Raw genomic sequence first — 19,141 nt, forward strand, 5'->3', positions numbered from 1 at the left:
TGTAAGAGTCACTTCTGTGTCTTTTATGAGTGGGACACAAACAGAGGCAGCGGAGTGTGCCCCTTGTTTCTCGGGGCCTTTCTGTTCTCCACCTGCATGCTTTGCAGAGAGACAGGGCCTAAGGGAGACTGTCTTTGAGCTCAGGGGTGCGGTGGCCTGTCTAGTGCTGGCTGGGGGAGTCTCTCTGACAGATGTGATGGCAGGGGGTCTTCATCAGTGTGCTCTGTGGCTCCAGCAGCTGTCCCCAGGCAGGGTCCAGGTGTCTGAACCCCCAAGGGCAGCTGTAGGCGTGGCCCTGGCTGGGTGCACCCTCACCAGCAGGGACTGTCCCCTGCACCTCCCATAGCACCACAGGGATTTGGGGGGTACGTCTTTTCCATTTCCGAGTGAGATGAGAAACTGGGGAGGGCAAAGTCCTGCTTCCCATCCCGTGCAGTGTGTCTGCATGTACTGCATTACCCTGGGGCCCAGCGTGGTCTCAGATAGATAGTCCAGGATGCTCTGGACACCCCTGGGGTCTGGGACGCCTGCACTGAAGGGGCAGCTGGGAGCAGCAGCTCCTCCCTTGAGTCAAAGCCACAGGCCATGTGCATCGAATGCCGTCCTCACGGACATCAGGGGACACCTGGAGTGCCCTTCCTGAGAGCATTTGCTGTCATCCCCATCCCGCCTTGCTCGGAGTCGTCGGTGTTGTCTGTTGGTTGGTTTTAGGTAGTGTCCTCGTACCCCAGCGCATGGAGGGACCACTTGCGAGGACCGTTTGACCCACATCCAGATGGGTGTGCTGGATGGCCAGGTCCCCAGAAGGTGGCCTCACAGGTGGGAATCCTCCACTCCATGGTGGCCCAGGAGCTCCTGACTCCAGGCCAGGAGCCTGAGGCAGGAGCTGGGAACTCACGTGGCACACAGCGAGCCAGGAAAGCAGGTGGAGGGAGCAGGCTAGCTGCGCTTGAGAAGGAGAGCCCTCTGTCCAGAGTCGGAGCCACTTCTCCGCTCCCTGTGCAGCCGAGGGCCCTGCCGGCAGCGTCTCACAATGGCCTCCCAAATGCCGCAGAGGGCACTTGACGCAAGCGCTCCAGACTCCTCTAAGCCACGAGACTCGAGGGCAAGTACAAAATGAATTTGGATTTAAATACTTAATGGACGTACTTAATGGACTCTTTTTACCCGGGCTCCAGTTTTCCTGCCTCATGACCCCTTCAGGCAACCACATGGTTTGAAATTCCGCACCAGGCAGGGTCTGGAGGTGATGCTGTTGCTCGGCCTTGCTGGGGAAGGAGTGGCCACCCCCTCTGAGCACCAGCTGTCCAGGCAGGAGACAGAGGAGCATCAGCCGTGCCCAGAAGGCTCTGGGAGGTGGAGGCAGCGGTGGGTCTGCTCAGAAGACCCTACACAGGAGCGTTGCCCGCACCTGTTAGAAGAGGCAGTGTTGAGGTGTCCTATCTGTCTTTTGGGACAGGGTTTTATTTCATGTGTTTGTTTAAGTGTAGCTTCTTTCAGATATTCTGGCCGCAGCCGGGATGGGGGAGGGAGGGAGGGAGGGAGGCCCCCAGGGATGTGGTGAGCTGAGGCGGTGAACGGGAGGGAAAAGCCGGCTTGCCTCTGGGTGCTGAGTCTTCCTGGGCCAGGTCGGAGCCCGAGGGCTGGCAGGAGTCCCGGGGTGCCGTTCAGGGAGGCTGGGTCTGCAGCGTCTCCATCTACCACTCTGTTCAGTGAAGAGTGCATGTGCACGCTCTCGAGGTTGCGTGATGAGTTTCTGAAACTGTCTGCAATTGTTTACAAAATTGTGAGTGAAAGCCAGAGGGATGACTGTCCAGACGGAGGGTCACCACAGCCCTGGGAGCACGTAGCTGCGAGGTGTTGACTGGCTGCCTGTGTCTTGGGAACGGGCCTTGCTGGGCACACTGGTGTCCCCAGGGATGGACATCATGACCCGCTAACAGAGTGGCCGATGAAACCTTGAAAGCCTTTCCTTCCACGGACTGGAACACGTGGAGACCACGGTTCTCCTTAGAGGAATCACACCTGAGCTGCCGGCACTTGGACGCCCTAGGCGGCCGTGCAGATGCCACGTGCTCAGTCATAGGCATCAATCTGCCCCACGGCCTAACCTCTCTCCTTTGTAATTCCAGAGCCGAACACCGTCAGCTACAGCCAGTCCAGCCTGATCCACCTGGTGGGGCCTTCCGACTGCACCCTGCATGGCTTTGTGCATGGAGGTAAGAAGTCAGCGGCTGCCGCTCGCTCATGCCTGCCTGTCTCCCCAGGAGCCAGGCTGCCGTCTGACCCAGTTTAGGCTCCAGTGTTTAACGAGTTAGAAGTTTAAATTTTTCAGAGGCTGCATAATAAATTACCGAAATACAGTCGGTGCCTGTTTTTTAAAATTGGAAATAAAAGTCAGATGGATGACTATCCTGTTGGAGGGTCACACGCAACCCAGGGAGCATAGAACCATGAGGTGTGTAGTGGCCGTGGGATGGGGCAAGGCCTTTCGGGGGACAGTGATGTCACCAGGGGATAACAGTGTGACCCACTAACAAAGGGGCTACTGAAGCATGTTTTTGCCTCCTGTGTTCTCATTTATTTCTAACTTTGGTCAGATTCCACTTTAAACAACATAGACCTTAAAGTTCGTGGCTCGGGAAATGCGGTGGGACATAGGGGGACTTACTCCAGGTTCATAGAAGGACGCTTTTTACTTTAGTGGGGGATGCTTATTTTTTTGCAATTTAAGGAAAACAGTAAGCATGGGCACAATACCATTCATTTACACTCTCATCTCCAATGCCGGGAGTACCAAGCTCTCTTTTCTTTTCCTCTCAGAAAACTCCTATTCATCCTTCAAAACCCAGCTCAAATGGTACCACTCTGTGCAGGGTTACATTGATATTTCTACCAGGCGAGGCCTCAGGGGCAGGGCTTGATCTTGTTCTTTGTGTTGGCTCTAGGGCCTCACACAGTGTCGAAGAGATGCTTTACAAAGCTTTACATGAGTGAGAGGCACAGATCACGTTCATGGGATAATGGGCCCTGCGCCTGTCAGAGTCAGAGAGTGGGCCCTGATTTGGGATATATTTTTAAAGTTTGCTTCTTTTTTAGCTAATCCTCTTTGGTGTTTTGTTTTGTGTTTTTTTTTTTTTTTTTTTTTTTTTAACTTTCATCATTGTTTTTCTCTTTCCACTAAATGTTGGCCACAGTGCCCTTAGGTCTGATTAACTTAGATCCTGCCCAAGGGAAGCTCCGCTTCATGACAAATGCATGCCCAGGCCTGCGCATGCGGTGGCGGTCTGAGTGTCTCTGTCCCATGAGGACAGCCGTGGCCCCATAGGCTTGTCTCCTCTTCTTCACCAGCCCTTTCCTGCCTCTTAGAATTGGGGGGCAGCCCCTCTTCTGAGCTCCCCATCGGGAGCCCAGGCCCCGTAACTGCTGAGAATCGTCTTTCAGCCTCCTTGAGCTCCATTCCGCTTAAAATTTGTGAAACTTTGTGCTAGAATTTTTGCTTGTCTTGTCCACGTGTTGGAAGTTCGGGAGAGGCGGCGTCTCCACCCTTCGCCGTCTCCTTGTTGACAAGCCCAGTCTTCTGTCTGCACCTCCTGGCGGTGTGAGTGAGGGAACTGTTGCAAATCTAGAAGCTGTGCTCATTTACAGAGCCTGAGCTGCTGTGTTTGAGGCAGGCATGTTTCTTTAAGAAGTGCGTTTAAGGAATGTTTATGAGGGCTTTGCAGTATTTAATGCCTATTTTAGTAGAGGTTTTGTGCCCACAAGTTAAAAAAAAAAAAAAAAAGCCTAATATTTTCCCCAAACGTAATCATCTCTAAACATCACCTAATAAGTCCTCAGGAGCGAGTGAACAAAATAAACACTGTGCTGAAAACACCTGGGAAGAACTGTAATTTTATGGCGTTTTCCTACAGAGAGAATGCTGTCCGTAAGAGTGGTGTCTAAACTCATTTCTGTCAAAGCCTTCTCTAACTTGTAATTCAGTGGATGCCAAGCGCAGGAGAAACGCGTGAGCTGAGATGAATGCTAATTCGGCTTTTATTCAGTAATTCTGTGCTGTGTCTGCGTCTTTGAAAAATTCTTCCCCCGTCCGATTCTCTGTGCCATTTACACACCGGGGAGTCTCGATCCTGCAGCCCAGCTCCTGCCCCACCGCTTAAGAGCACACGACATGGACGCTGGCCATGCTGAACTGGGGTGGGTAGGTGGCCCCATATGGGACGCAGGACTGCAGTTGGATGCCAGGTCTTTTGGCCTGTCCTGGGTGCGTGGACTGGCCCTCCGGGGATTCACTGAGGGAAGCAGAAGCCGAGGGGAGCAAGCAGGATCATATGGGGGATTTTGGTCCCAGGTGCCAGGAAGGAGGGGCCGTCTGCGTCCCTGTGGTTCTGATTTCAGGGTCTTGGCACAAGCTCCAGCCTGGCTTTGGGCTTCTGCCTTCCTTGAGTCCTGAGTGAAGCCGTGCAAGTCCCTTCCTTCTCCTCTGGCCTCCCCGTCCCCACCCCTCCCCCACTATTGGTTGTGTCCCCCGAAGGGGTGGACCCGGTGGGTATCTGGACAGGGTGTTTAGGTTCATGCCACAGTGAGGACCTTATAAACTCACCTGGACACCCATCCTCGATAAACACACTCAGTAAGAATAGGAATTGATGGTCCTTCCCGGACATGGCAAAACTCAGGTGTCTGAGCCCTAAAGGGAGCATCTTCCTCAAAGGGGGAGCTCTGAGGACTGTCCCCAAGGTCAGGACTGAGGTGAAGGGCCATACTCTCACTGCTCATTAACGTTGCTTTGGGGATTTGAGCCGCTGGCATTAAACCAGAGGGAAACTCAGGCACCGGACTTGGCCGAAAAGAGGGAAAGCTGTCTTTGCAGATGGATGATCCAAGAGATTCCATGATCAAGGTAATTCAGGTCGTTAGAGAATTCAGTAAAGCTGCAGCATCTAAAATGACCGATAGTAGTAATAAAAACACTTGCCCAAAATAGAAAAATGATTTTTCTTTGTTTTTGTTTGTAGGTATGTCTGTTTTCCCAAGTGTGTTTTCAGTTGAATTTTATTTATATCATGAAACACCGTTTTTTATAATTTGGTGAAAAGGTGCTGGGCTAGTTTTGTCTGTTTGTTTGATTTGTCTTCTTAAAGGCCTGTTCTCTTCTTCCCTGTTGGTTCCCGAGATGTTCTCTGCTGCTTTCTTCCTCTGGGACGCTCCCTGCCTGGTCCTCTGTTGGCTGTTCCACGTGGGCTTTGGGGGGGGTGGTAATCACTGTTCATGCCGGCCCGACCGTGACAATGGTGGGGGGCTCCCTGGGGTAGCCTGGCGTCCCGCTCAGGGCAGGCCGGAGGCGTCTCCACCATGAATTCTTCACTTCTGAACTTTTGGTGGCCTTGGATGTTTCTTTGGCACTTACTTCAAAAAAATTTTTAATTATTTTAAACCAAGATATTCTGTGGAAGTGGTCCAAGACGGCTTTCAACAAAACGCAGCTGCCCCTGGGGGGCTCCTGTACTGGCTGTGCTCCTGGTTTGTGGCCCCGTCTCCCCGGGGTTGCTCAGCGGGCCAGCCTCAGACCCGGCCTGCGTGAGTGCTGCTGAGCGCTGAGCCCGTACCGTGACTGCGTCTCGTCACTGCATCTCCCACCCGCTCTGAACACCCAGCCTCCAGTCCTCTGTGCAAAGCCTCTCGGGACAGTTAGGCCTGCCAGACAGCCGTTCAGTACATGTTTCCCTGGAGAGGGCTCCCCTCTGCCCCCTGCAAGCCGGACTGCTCGTTCCCTGCACCTGCTCCGCACTGCTCTCCTTCACAGATCTCCCATTTTCCGGGGGCTTCCTAGGAAAGGAAAGGCTCAGCTACTGTGCTGAAGTCCCCACACAGTGGCTTCTACCACACAGACGATGGATGTGTCCTGGGGGATGATGCAGAAGTCCAGGGCTCATCTGAAAGCTTGCTGGTGTTGGCGACCTAGGCTCCCCCTGCCTGGTCTGCCGTCCCCGGGGCGGCCCCATTTCTGTGGTGCTGCGGCACATGGCGGCACCAGCATTCCAGCCCGGACGGTGGGGTGGGCGGGGGGCTCCCAGGAAGCGGCAGCCACCGCTCACGTCTGCTGGTGGGTCTAGCTGGCCAGACACGTCAGTCAAACTCTCGAGTTGCTGTAGGAGAGGGGGAGGAGTGATTGGGGGAGCAGCTCTGTGGGGCTGGACCTCGCGTGTGTAAAGCGTTTTCTGGCTGGGTGTGGCAGTCTCTCCCCGGGACTTGGAGGTGCACCCCTCCTGGCCTCCAAGGTTCCTGTTAAGAGATGTGGGGAGGTCTGGGTTCTCTCCGCCAGCTCTCTGGCCGCACCTCTGCCTCACCCTGTTCCCTGAGCCTCCCTGCTTGCTCTAGCCTCTGCCTGGGGCCCATCCACAATCTTCCCACTGACTGCTTTCCCGAATGCCATTAAATTGAGTGGTCTGCAGTTTCTGGGCTCCTCTCGTTTGTGATGTCACCCCCCTACCCAAGCTTGGACTTCACAGACCCTCCCCTGGAGCCTCTGCTCTGCATGGCTGGGCCCCGCCCCCAGGGGTTCAGAGCACCCCAAGGGTCCGAAGGTCTGGGGACCATGCTGGTGAATGTCTGTTGCATGTGCTTGAAACCCGTCCCTGCAGCTCTGGCCACAGCCAGCTTTCTGAGGCCTCCTCCGCCTCAGGGCGCCTTCCCTGGGGATTCTGACGGACGGGTGGGCCTGGGTTACCAACAACCACTGTAAATGTGCAGCCCTGGGAAAGAGGACACAGCTGGGAACCGTGAACCGAGCCCCCAGAGCATGTTTCCTGCCTTGGAACACTTCTCATCTCAGAAATCTTCCTTGTTGTCTGCTTGTTCCTTAAACAGGCAGCCATTGTTGTGTTTCATGCTAACTACTTAAAAGCTGGACGACAGAGAACCTTGTTCTTAGAGTTAATTATTGTTGTCCTGTTAATTACCCCATGGAAGACCCCAAAAACCAGGAGAGGAAGGAAGTTTACAGACTCTCAGTCAGGGAAGGGTGTCGGGGGCAGCGACAGCTCTGTTCTGGACAGTCAGCCTCCCCACCGCCACAGCGCACACCTTCCAGAGCTTCTGTGAGAGCTGGACCTTCGGGGCCCTTGTCCTAGGGGCTGACCTGGGTGATTCTGGTCGCCTCTCCGGTACCTGTCCCGGATCTTTAGAGCGTCAGAGGAATGGACGTGGGATTGTCTGTGGTAGAGCTCTGTGTTCATGATCACATCTGGTTCTGGGTAAAAACTGCCTCTGCTCCAAGATGAGAATCAAGGCAGGGACGTGGCAGTGAACTGGGGCTGACCTGGTTTCCTAAACCTGGCTGTCCCTCAGCAGTCATCTTGGTGCCTGTTGGGAACACAGATTCCTGGGCCGTCTCCAGGAGGGTGTGATGAGCTGGTCTGGGCCCCGGCCTGGGGACCTGTACTTTGAGCCACAGGTGCCCTGGGGGTTCTTGTGATTCGGGGCTCCCAGAAACTCGCAGCAAGAGGGCTTCTGTCTCAACGCACCAGCAGCTATGCCCTCTCATCCCGTTTCCCCAACCTCTCGAGGGCATTGGACACCCGCCCCCCTCCAAGTTCCCTGCTGGGTTCATGCCCCCCCCCCACATCTGTGCTGGCGCCAGAGTGCCCGGGCGTGGACACAGATGCTACGCCCCGCCCCGAGAAGCCTGCAGTAAGTCCAGGGCGGGCCCAGGCATCTGCATGCTCACTCGCTTCCCGGGTGACTCTTCCCCGCACTGACAGTGAGGGGTTCTGGGGGGTTCCTGAATCTCAGATTGCCGCCTGTCGCCTGAGGCCTGGGCGTGCTTGCTCCCCCTGTCCTGGGCCTTCTCCTCCCTCTCCCATCTTTTCTCCTCGTGCCTCGTCCAGCCCTGTGGCCTCTGTGGCGTTATCCAAGTGGCAACCGATAGATTTGTTCTATCCCACTTGAGTGGTCTCGGCATCTTCACGGAGGAAGTGGCCCCGTGGACCTGATCTTTCTCTTCATTTCTCCCCTTGGCCGTTCTTCTCATCACTTCTGTTGGACGGATGACACCCTCTAGAGTCGTGTGGCCGTCCTAACCTCCCCCCCCGGGCCTCACAGCTTCCCTTTCTGGACGGGGGTTTGGGGGGGATTAAATGAGATAATATGGGGCAAACAACCAGCGCATAGGAAACACTTAATAAAGTCGGTGGTTGTTATAAACAGCAGGCCCTTGAGCAACACAGTTTTGAACTGCACGGGTCCACCTATGTCTGGATTTTTTTCAACAAAGACAGGACAGGCTGTGTGTGTGTGTTTTCTCTTACGATTTTCATGTCATTTTCTTTCCCTTAGCTGACTGTATCGTAAGAACACATCACACGCGCGGTACGTGCTAATCCCGGGTTGCTATTATGGGTGAGGCGTCTGCTCTGTGGTACGCTGTTAAGTAGTTAGGTTCTGGGGGGGAGTCAAAAGTTATAGGCGGGTTTGTGAGGGGGTCGGTCGGCACCCTTAACCCCACCGTGTTCCAAGGGTCAACTGTAATTTTTACTTAGTTTACTAGTTTTATTATAATAGACACAGAGAACACACGGAGGACACATGCTTTTTCTCACATCCGGTGGGGCGTTTGTGAGCTATCATTTACTTGACCACAAAGTGCATCTTAATTTTGGATTCCCCAGCGTGGGACCTGTGAAGCCTAAGCTTCCATAACAAGAACGTAACCACCTGCAAGTTAAGACAGTCCTCTAAATAAGCCCTGGTCAAAGAGAGAGTCAAGTGTGGATTTCCAAACGATCCAGAACTACAAATACCAGAAAGGAGAGCGTTTCCTGTCAGAATTGGGTTTGGCTAAAGTTGTTCTCAGAGGAGAGAGTGGGTCACTTGGAACTTGTGTTACCTAAAAAGGAAAATTAAAAATAACTGACTGCTGGAATTGCAAAAAGAGCAGCAGATCCACCCCCAGGAAGGAGAGGGGCTGGGGTGGCGCAGGCCTGGCTGTGTGCTCTGGTCTGGGGACCCCCGGCCCCCTGCTGTCCCACGTCCCTGCGCCATCCCCCCCTGGTCCCACCTCACAGCCACGAGACCTGTGAATGTTGGGCCGTCAGAGCCCCCCCCCTTCCTGTCCCTCCCTCCCTGGGTTGCTGAGTCCTGGGGCCCCATGCCCCTGGCATCTCCCCTTCCTGACCTGCCCCCGGCAGCGCATCGGTCTTGGCAAAGCATGGCTCTGCCCGTGGCACCCGTGGCTCTCAAACCACGGATCTCACTGCTGCCTGCAGGATGCCGACCAGCCTCATCACTGCCCTTAAGACTCTCTTTCCCTAAACGTGCCTCTTGCTTTTCTGCCTCCGTGTCTTCGTCCATCCTGCTCTTCCCGCCTGCGCCCATTCTGCGCGTCCAGCCCCCGTCCCGGCTCCTCCATGGTGCCTTGGGAGCCCGTCTCTCCCCGGGGAGTAGCAACCTTCCCTTTGTCCTTATGCACCCTCACACATTTTTTTTCTTTTTTAAATTTTATTTTACTGTGTTATGTTAATCACCATACATTACATTAGTTTTGGATGTAGTGTTCCATGATTCATTGTTTGTGCATAACACCCAGTGCTCCATTCAACACGTGCCCTCTTTAATACCCATCACCAGGCTGACCCGTCCCCCCACGCCCTCCCCTCTAGAACCCTCAGTGTGTTTCTCAGAGTCCACAGTCTCATGGTTCGTGCACCCTCACACATTTTTGTTCCTCTCTTATGCATTTCCGCCCTTCTGCCTCTTCAGATGGCAGAGATATTCTCAGGGGTTCATTTCCTGTAGATGACGAGCTTTCTTGTCCTGACTTCCTCCCTTCCCGACTGCTCTGCGAGTACAGTCTGCAGGGAAGGAACTTGAAGAGTGTCTGCTGAATGAATGAAAGACGTCATTCAGAAAGATGGTTTGAGTTGATGCTGCCAAGTGGCTGTGTCCTGAGCTGTTAGCAGTTTTTCTCGGTTAGAATCACAGGCAGTAAATCAAGCTGGGTGTGGAGCTCCAGTGTCCTTAGATCAGGCTGCCAGAGTGGGCCCCAGTCGGCGGGCACTTGTAGAAGAGGCCTGGCTTTACAGTACCCTGTGGCAGCTGCGTCCCGTAGGGGAGCCCACACCCGTCTACCTGACCCTGCCTGGCACTTGGCTGGAGTGTGGGGTGGTCACCGACCCAACTGGACTGACTCTGCCTCTGTTGCCGAGGCCAGGGGCCTGGTCGGTTTCAGCCGTGGCTACGCCCCAGCCGCTGATCACGTCGGAGCCATGAATGGACTCACGACGTGGGGAGTGTGAGCATTGATTGTCTCTGGGAGAGAATGCTGCACGTTCAGAAAGTAAGGGGACGGGCTGAGTTGTTTACTATTCTGTGCTGTCCCTGTGAGTCTGCAAGTAAGTTTATCCATGGGGACCCCTACTCCTAGCTCTAATGCACTCTTGACGGTCTGTGCTGGGGTCCCCTTACTGACCCAACAGGGCTCCCAGCTCTGCAGTTGACTTGCTTTGGAAAAAGAATAATGGAATCGTGACTGTCATAAAACCTTCGTCAGAGTTACTGAGGTTCCACTTGTCACAGCGTCCTTGGTGTCCTCAGGCCAGCTGGAGGCCAGGCACCTCTTTCCTGGCAGAGCGGTCTCCCCGGCCCACCTGTGCCCCCTCTTCCTCCACCCCCCCTTTCAGCCTGGTGCCTTGGTGAGCTGTCTGTGCTCCATCCTCCTGTCTCTCTCATAGCCCTCTCTGGAGCTTGCCCCCAACACCTCCCTCCTGTCAAGGAGTCCTCTGGCCAGCCTGAGAGCAGGTCTTGGTGCTCACAGTTCATGCAGCCCAACCTCTCTCCCTAGGCCCCTTCCCTCCCCTCCCTGCACCCGTGGCCTTGGGGCTTCATGCATGCTCCCCGAGGGCCTCCTGCTGCCCCAGGCCCACGGCTCCCGGGTTTATAGCTCCAGCCAAACCTCTTCCCTGGACTCCAGCTGAGTCCTCAGGACCTCCCCTGGGATGGCTGGTGGGCTCCCCCAGCTCTTCCCCTGTAGTGGCGGCCAGGCCCTCCCCTCGGTTGTCTAGCCAGAATTCCTGTGACCTCCCGGGACGTGGCTGGCTCTCTCGAAGGCTCTGCACCTCATCTATCAGCCAGTCCTTTGGACTCTACCTTCCAAACATATCAGAACGTGAGCTCTCACCACCGACACCATCTCCTCCTGGTTCCCGTTTCCACTGACATGGCCTCTTGCCTGACTCCCCTGAACCATGTCTTCTAGACACTGCAGCCTCCCCCGTCCTCTTAGAGCAGAAGTGCAGTGGGGCCCAGCCCCCCAGGCCCTGCTGGGGAGCCTGTCTCACTCCCAGTAGAAGCCAGATCTTTCTTTCTTTTTTTTAGAGAGGGGAAGGGGGAGAGAGAATGTTAATTAAGCAGGCTCCAGGCCCAGCGCTGAGCCCCACACAGGGCTCAATCCCACCACCCTGAGCTCGTGACCTGAGCCGAAATCAAGAGGCAGACGCCCAACTGACTGAGCCCCCAGGTGCCCCAAAGTCAAATCTTTTTATTTGTGCTGCCTCTGTCCTTATGAGGCCCTCCAGGAAGGCCTTGCCCTATGCCTCCCGGTCCCCCTTACCTTGCTCCGGTCCCTCACCTTCCCAAGACTGCCTGGGGCACTTCCAGCTGTGGGCTCTGCCCCTGCCGCTCCCTCCTACCCCGGCTGCGCTTCTTCCATCTGCTGACTTTCCGCCGCCCAGCCTACTGCACAGCTGCTCCCCTTTCTCTGCAGGTCACTGGAGAAAAGGTGGGTCTTCCTGGGCCCCTGTGAAAGGTGGACCCCCTCCCCGACCTGCTCACCGTGCACCCAAGCGTTCACCACGCCCTAACAGACAGCAGCCCGTTGGCTCCCCGCCGCACCCAGAAGGCAGGCTCACAGGGTGGGGACTTGGTCTCATGTGCTCACTGCTGCATCCCCGGCTGAGCAGACATGCAAGGCGCCGAGTGAATGACCTGGAAAGAGTGCAGGGGCCCCTAGGCGGGAAGAACGGCCGCCTAATAGCGGCAGAGTCAGCCCCACGGGACACGTGGGGACGCTGCAGAGCACAGCGCAGACACCGCCCACCTGAAACATCCAGCAGCCAAGGGCCGCATGTTACCGGGGGTCCTAAGGCTGGGGAACTGCACAGCTCAGCCGGGACCTGAAGGAGAAGGCAGAAGGAAGAAACGGCAGGCCGAGGCGGGAGGGAGGCAGGTGGTACGTAGGCGGAGAGAAGGCTGGTGGCCCAAGCACAGGCCCTCTGGGAGGCAAGGTGCAGGAGGAGGCCTCCAGCCCAGATGCTCTTGTTCGCTTGGATTCCGTGGGGCAGTTGGGAATGAGCAGTGTTTTGCACCCGTGGGAGGAATCAATTTCGCGCAAAATACAGAATAAGGCACAGATGCTCCTTTCCAGTTTTGTGGCCTCATTTAACGGGGGCCCCTGCTGCATGGTAGACAGTGTGCCAAGCCCTTGGTTGGGGAAGAGGGAGAAAAGAGGTGAGTGAGGCATGTTTCTGACTTTAGAGGAACGGGTCTAGGGGGGCTCCTGAGATGAGCAAGCAAATGCTGGTTTGGGCCCCCAGTCTTCTCATCATGCAGCTGAGCGCTCCTCCTACCTCTCACTTTCTAAGAATCTTTGGTTTTGAAAATGTTCTCTGCAGCTAAAGCCCCAGAGAGCAGCTTCCTGTCCACCCAGATGGCTCCAGGGCGCAGGGCAGGAGGCAGGGTCTGGTTACCACCCTGAAAGCCCAGGTGCCCGCGGGCTGGCCAGGAGCTCCCGCCCCTCCTGGGCTGTGGTGGGGGGGGGGTGGCACGCGCCGCCGGGTCTGACCGCCCTGCTGATGCCTGTCCCACAGATTGGTTTCCTCCTGCCCACTGGCCCTCTCAGTGGCCTCCTCCAGCCGGGGACGTGTGTGGCTGGCCAGCAGTCCTTCTCTTTGTCCAGAAACGTGGCGTGTTTTGCTTGAGGAGGCCGGTCAGCTGTACAGCAGCAGAATGTCCTTCTCTACAGATGTCCGGGGATGTTTTATCTTTGGTGCCGGATTAATTAGCTTTTGCTGCCTATTTAGCTGCATCATTAGGGCCACTGATGGCCCCTAACGATGTCTTTCCTGTTTAGTATCACGAGTAACTTGCACTCTTGAATTCTTAAGTATTACCCTTCACCCTGACTTGAGTCTTTCCTTTGAGGAAGCTGACACCACCTGGAGTGGTTCTCGGCCCTCAGAGATGGGACCTGGCCCTGCGTGGACTCCAGGCCTCAGCCTGCCCTTCCCAGAGTGGGTAGCAGGGAGGGGCTGAGCGTAGCACCGCCACCTGATCCATAATCTCCGTGGCAGTTGGGACAGGAATCCGCCTGCCCTACTTTCCCTGCTGCCTTGTTCGGAAGAGGGAAGCATCGATTCTCAAGCAGCAGTAAGCACATGCAGTTGTGACCTGACACAGAATGTGAGGGGTGAAACACGCCCAGGCAGCCCCTTTCCCCGGCTCCCAGGCATGTGGGAACCACAGTCCAGCTGTGCCCGAGGCCTCTGCCACAGTTCCTGCTTTTTGGTATTTTGACAGTAGAAACGCATCATCTTTACGACCTTGTGTATTAATTGCCAAAAATAATCCTTACTAATTACCTTATCTAATATTCCCCTGCCCTTGGTCGCTTTTCACACAGATGCCCACAGGTACATCTGGAACCTGGGAGGGAGACGCCGCACTGTCTTGGGAGGTTGTCCCTCAGCTGGCTCTCAGAATAACCCGTTGCCATTGCTGAGGGGTGGACTAGTTAAAATAGAATGAACTTACTATTGTTTTCTTAATATAGGAGGCTGGCACCCACACTCCGTCAGCTGGGATTAAATATAGAAACGGGGGCATCTGAAATCGCCACCCACAGTGCAGGCAGCAGCGGTGCTGGGCTCTGAGCTGCTAACTGCCGCTCTGGGTTTGTAGGCAAGCGTGGCCCAGGCAGCCAGTCGGGCCTGGGAGAATAAATTTAAGCCTCTGTTTTTAAGCCAGCCGACATGTTGTCGATACTTAAAAAACCCATGAGCAGTTGAATGTTAGATTCAAAACTATCTCCGGTGCCCGCTGTTTATCTGTATGTTGGTGGCTAAGCAGGTCTCATTTCCCTCCTTCCCATAATTCCTGGAATGGATGCGGAGTCCAGGGACAGCAAATCTACAATTTTGTTGTCATTTTTTAAATGGCGAATCCTGGGTAATGAGGACAGCACAGGACAGACTGTAATTTGCCGAAGTGATGTTCCTGTCACGGGCAGCCCCCATTGTGCCTGCGTGGGGAGGAAGTGACACGGTTTTCCAGCACGACCCTGGGAAGAGGCACTGTGTGGCAGGCTCGGGTGCTCGACGTTTCAGACTGAAGTGTAGAAAAGGGAACAGGAGGTGGGGACTTCGGTGTCAAGGAGGGCCGGAAGCTTGGGCTGCTCTGTAGCACAATTAGCCGCAAACAGTTGCAAACTGGGCAGGGGGCTTTCTGCAGGGCGGGGGTTGTTTGTTTGTTTTAAAGATTTTAGTTATTTGAGAGACAGAGTGAGAACGAGCAGTGGAGAGGGGTTTAGGGAGGGAGAGAAGGTGGGTGTTTAGGGAGGGTGAAGCAGGCTCCCTGCTGAGCAGGAAGCCCAACGTGGGGCGCCTGGGTGGCTCAGTTGGTTAGGCGACTGCCTTCGGCTCAGGTCATGATCCTGGAGTCCCGTATCGGGCTCCCCACTCAGCAGGGAGTCTGCTTCACCCTCCGACCCTCTCCCCTCTCACGCTCTTTCTCACTCTCTCAAATAAATAAATAAAATCTTTAAAGAAAAAAAAAAGGAAGCCCAACGTGGGGGGTGGTCCTGAATGCCCAGGACCTGGAGATCACGACCAGAGCTGAAGGCAGACGCTTAACCCACTGAGCCACCCAGCCGCCCCCGGGGATTGTTTTTAACAGAATTTACTTTTCTCAGCGGACACATGGATTGTAACGTATTATGTCTACCGCCCTCGGCACTGTTTTGCAGTAACAGTCCTTACAAATAAGTCAGGACAGGATGAGATTTTTCATTATCTTATTTCCGCACGGGCCACGTGACCTCATGGTTTTCTCCCAGCTGCAGATGACAGGAGCGACTCAGAACCAGCCCCATGCAGCAATGTGTCCCACGTGGTTCCTCTCCCTCCTATGAAGAGGGAGAAGACCGCTTGAAGTTCACATCTTATTATACTCTTGACTTTAGATCAGCTGTCTTCCCTCTGAGCAGACACCAGAAGTCACTTGACATGCGGGACCCCAGAGGACCACTGTTTCCAGCTCTGAAGGCACCAGGACACCTCCCTTTTCTTTCTTTTTTTTTTGTGGGGGAGGGGCAAAGGGAAAGGGACAGAGAATCCCAAGCAGGCTCCACTCCCAGCACAGAGCCTGACACACGGCTCGATCTTAAGACTCTGAGATCATGACCTGAACTAAAATCAAGAGTCAGACACTTAACTGAGTCACCCAGGTGCCCCCAAGGAGACCTCCCTGATTCAAGGCCAAACACTTGAGTTTTGGACAGAGATTTTCCATGTAGTGAACCCTAAAGCCTACCTTGCTGTCACTTCCCATTGAATCGGCCATGGCCTCTGTGGGGGGGTATAGATTAATGGAAGTAGTAAGAGCCTTCCTGCAGCTTGGACCCCCATAGCCCCTGCTCCCCTAGGCTGTCCCCCGTGGAGCAGACCCCGACCTCTTCCCAGGCCTCCATGTGCAGCAGTGTGTGGGATCGCTCTGGATCCTAGTTGCCCGCTGCCCATATTAGTCACTGTTCCCGGTACCTGGGATAAATCCCGGATTTGGGGCACAGTCTCATAATAGACACCCATGGTGCGACCGGGCCTGCCCCCTTATCTGGGCACTAGAAGTCTGTGAATTCAGTCCATAAAATGCTGAGTTTGTGTGTGTGAGGTTTTGGAGTTCATCATGGTTCTCTCCCCTGTCCCAGCTCAGATTTGCATGCTGGCTGCTGGGGTTGGGAGGAGGCTGTCTTTTTAAGTTTTTTTTTTTAATTTAAATTAAATTAACATAGAGCGTATTATTAGCTTCAGAGGTTGAGTTCAGTGATTCATCGGTTGTATATAACACCCAGTGCTCATTCCATCACGTGCCCTGCTGAATGCCCATCACCCAGTTACCCCATCCCCCACTCCCTCCCCTCCAGCAACCCTCAGTTTGTTTCTGACAGTTAGGAGTCTCTGAGGGTTTATCTCCCTCTCTGAATTCATCTTATTTCATTTTGCCTTCCCTTCCTCTATGATCCTCTGTTTTGTTTCTTAAATTCTGCACATGAATGAAATCATATGGTAGTTGGCTTTCTCTGATTGACTTATCTCGCTTAGCGTAATACCCTCTAGTTCCATCCACGTCGTTGCAAATGGCAAGATTTCTTATTTTGGTGGCTGAGTAATGTTCCATTGTGTTTATATACCACATCTTCTTTATCCATTCATCTGTCAGTGGACATCTGGGCTCTTTCCATAGTTTGGCTATTGTGGACACTGCTGCTGTAAACATTGGGGCGCACGTACCCCTTCGGGTCCCTACATTTGTATCTTTGTGGTAAATGCCCAGTAGTGCAATTGCTGGATCGAACGGTAGCTCTATTTTCAACTGTTTGAGGAACCTCCATACTGTTTTCCAGAGGGGTTGCACCAGCTTGCATTCCCACCAACAGTGTAGGAGGGTTCCCCTTTCTCCGCATCCCCGCCAACATCTGTCGTTTCCTGACTTGTTAATTTTATCCATTCTGACTGGTGTGAGGTGGTATCTCAAGGAGGTTTGGATTTGGATTTCCCTGATGCCGAGCGATGTTGAGCACTTTTTCATGGTCTGTTGGCCATTTGGATGTCTTCTTTGGAAAAATGTCTGTTCGCGTCCTCTGCCCATTTCTTAACTGGATTATTTGTCCCTCAGGTGTTGAGTTTGATAAGTTCTTAATGGATTTTGGATACTAGCCCTTTATCGGATAAAGCATTTGCCAATATATTCTCCTGTTCTGTAGGTTGTCTTCTGGTTTTGTTGACTGTTTCCTTTGCCATGCAAAAGCTTTTCATCCTGATGAAGTCCCAAAGTTCATTTTTGCTTCTGTTTCCCTTGCCTCTGGGGACGTGTCTGGCAAGAAGTCACTGAGGCCGAGGTCACAGTGGTTGCTGCCTGTGTTCTTCTCTTAGGATTTTGATGGCTTCCCGTCTCACATTTAGTTCTTACATCCAGTTTGAGTTTATTTTTGTGTGTGGTGTAAGGAAGTGGTCCAGTTTCATTCTTCTGCGTGTGGCTGTCCAATTCTCCCCAACACCATTTGTTGAAGAGACTTTTTTCCATTGGACATTCTTTCCTACTTTGTCGAAGATTGGTTGCCCACAGAGTTGAGGGTCCATTTCTGGGCTCTCTCTTCTGTTCCATTGATCGATGTGTCTGTTTTTGTGAGGAGGCTGTCTTCTTAAATGTCACTCTCCAACAGACATAGCAAGGTAATTGTATTGTGAGCATCAGTTTTGTTATCTGACAAATCACCTAGCTCACCTGGCTCTGGATTGGACACGCGTGCCTTCCCCAGCTTCAGCTGTGACTGATTGTGAACCAGATTGTTATTCAGATATGGGCCCTACAACTTGCCAGTGGAGCAGCTTCCTTGGGTTGAATGTGACCTGTAGTGGGTGATCTTTCATTTGCTCATTTTTTTCATTCATTCATTCAGCTCATTTGCTGATTTATTCATTCATTTTGCTCATTTATTCATTCGTTCATTCATTCAGCACAACCATTTCCTGAGTGCTACCTGACAGGTTCCGAATTGGGTGGGGACACAGACAATAAGGCGTGTCCCCACCTGGTCTGGCTTCCATGTCACAGGTGCTACAGCCGGTCTGGGGGTGTCTAACATCAAGAGGTCCCCCAGCTGCAGCTCTCTTTCCCCGGGGTCCGCTCTGGGCTCAGAGCTGATCCTGGTCCGCGCACGCTGGGGTCCTCTGATATTTTTAGTAACAGTGAAGTCCCTTGTGGAATCTCTTCCTGCATTTTGGATAAATGGGGAAGAAGCCCTTCTTCTATTTATTCTCCCATTCTGACGGCTTCTGCTTTTCAGGACACACAAACAAGGGGTTAGTGGTAAGTACTTCCTGCATTCCAAACACCACTTCCGATTCAGACTCTACCTTCCCCACCCCCTCACCTTCCTCCCCACCCCCCAGCCCCGGAAGCTGACGGCGCCGCCTGGTGGCTCACACGGGCAGCTCTGGTCTCCTGCCCTTCCACGCCCAAGCACGCTGATTTTGCTGTCACCCCCACCTGTCGCTGTGATCTTGCATCTCTTCTTCATATCCTATCTCGGGCGGGAATTCGACCTCACATCTCAGGGTTGCAGGTCCTGGATCAAGAGGCAGGCAATGCGGCATGGCCTCTGGCACCCCGTGGCCAGGGGCTGGTCCCCACTCTACCCTGAGCGCGTGCCTTCGGATGCACACCTCTGTGCCTCCAGTTCCTGCTCTGAAAAATGGAGACAGTAACGTGCCTCCCTCCCAGGGCTGCTGTCCAGTCACTCCGTCCTTCACTCTTTCATTCCTGTGTTCAGTGTTGATAGAGAGCCTTCCGTGGAGCAGACACTCGGGATACATCCGTGAGCAAAGCACAGTTCTCTCCCTCCAGGGCCGACCTGGCACAAGCGAGTGCCACCGGCCCCTTGGGAAACCGAGCTATTGCTCACGGCCAGCTCACCGCTCCCAGCGACACCGTTGCTTCTGTACAACACGTCCACTTGGTTCCATCTCCTGGGCCCGACTTTACGGTCTCCTCCATTTTCTCTCGAAAATCCCTCCTTGTCTCTGTCTCATCAGAAGGACCCTGATGGTGGCTCCATCTGAGAAAAGGACAGCCACACGTAATACACATTCTGTTAGAAACGTCCAAAATTTTCCCGTTAAAATGCCCTGAACATGCCCCGGAATGCTAAAAGGGGGGGAGGATTTTAACTGAGTTTTCCAGTTAAACCCCCTCTCCGTAATTTCTACCAGAATCCTGTCTCTTCATCATTCTTGGGTTCAACCAATCCTAGATTCTGGATTGGTGTTTCCTTAATGTACATTATTGTTGGTGCAGTGGTGTCTCATGGCAA

General features: G+C 53.9%; 1 protein-coding gene across 10 annotated transcripts in view; it reads left to right on the forward strand.

Annotated features, from left to right (window-relative positions):
• Positions 1-19,141, forward strand: part of ACOT7 (acyl-CoA thioesterase 7) — a 107,459-nt gene that overhangs the window by 57,222 nt on the left and 31,096 nt on the right. For all 10 annotated transcript variants that reach the window (XM_025855861.2, XM_073903424.1, XM_025855870.2 and 7 more), the window contains exon 6: positions 2,133-2,219. In XM_025855861.2, coding sequence (XP_025711646.1) covers positions 2,133-2,219 — 87 coding nt within the window. The remainder of the gene's footprint in view (positions 1-2,132; positions 2,220-19,141) is intronic.

Source organism: Callorhinus ursinus, unplaced genomic scaffold (assembly GCF_003265705.2).
Source record: "Callorhinus ursinus isolate GAN/ISIS: 27379988/994484 unplaced genomic scaffold, GSC_fseal_2.0 scaffold18, whole genome shotgun sequence".
NCBI lineage: Eukaryota > Metazoa > Chordata > Mammalia > Carnivora > Otariidae > Callorhinus > Callorhinus ursinus.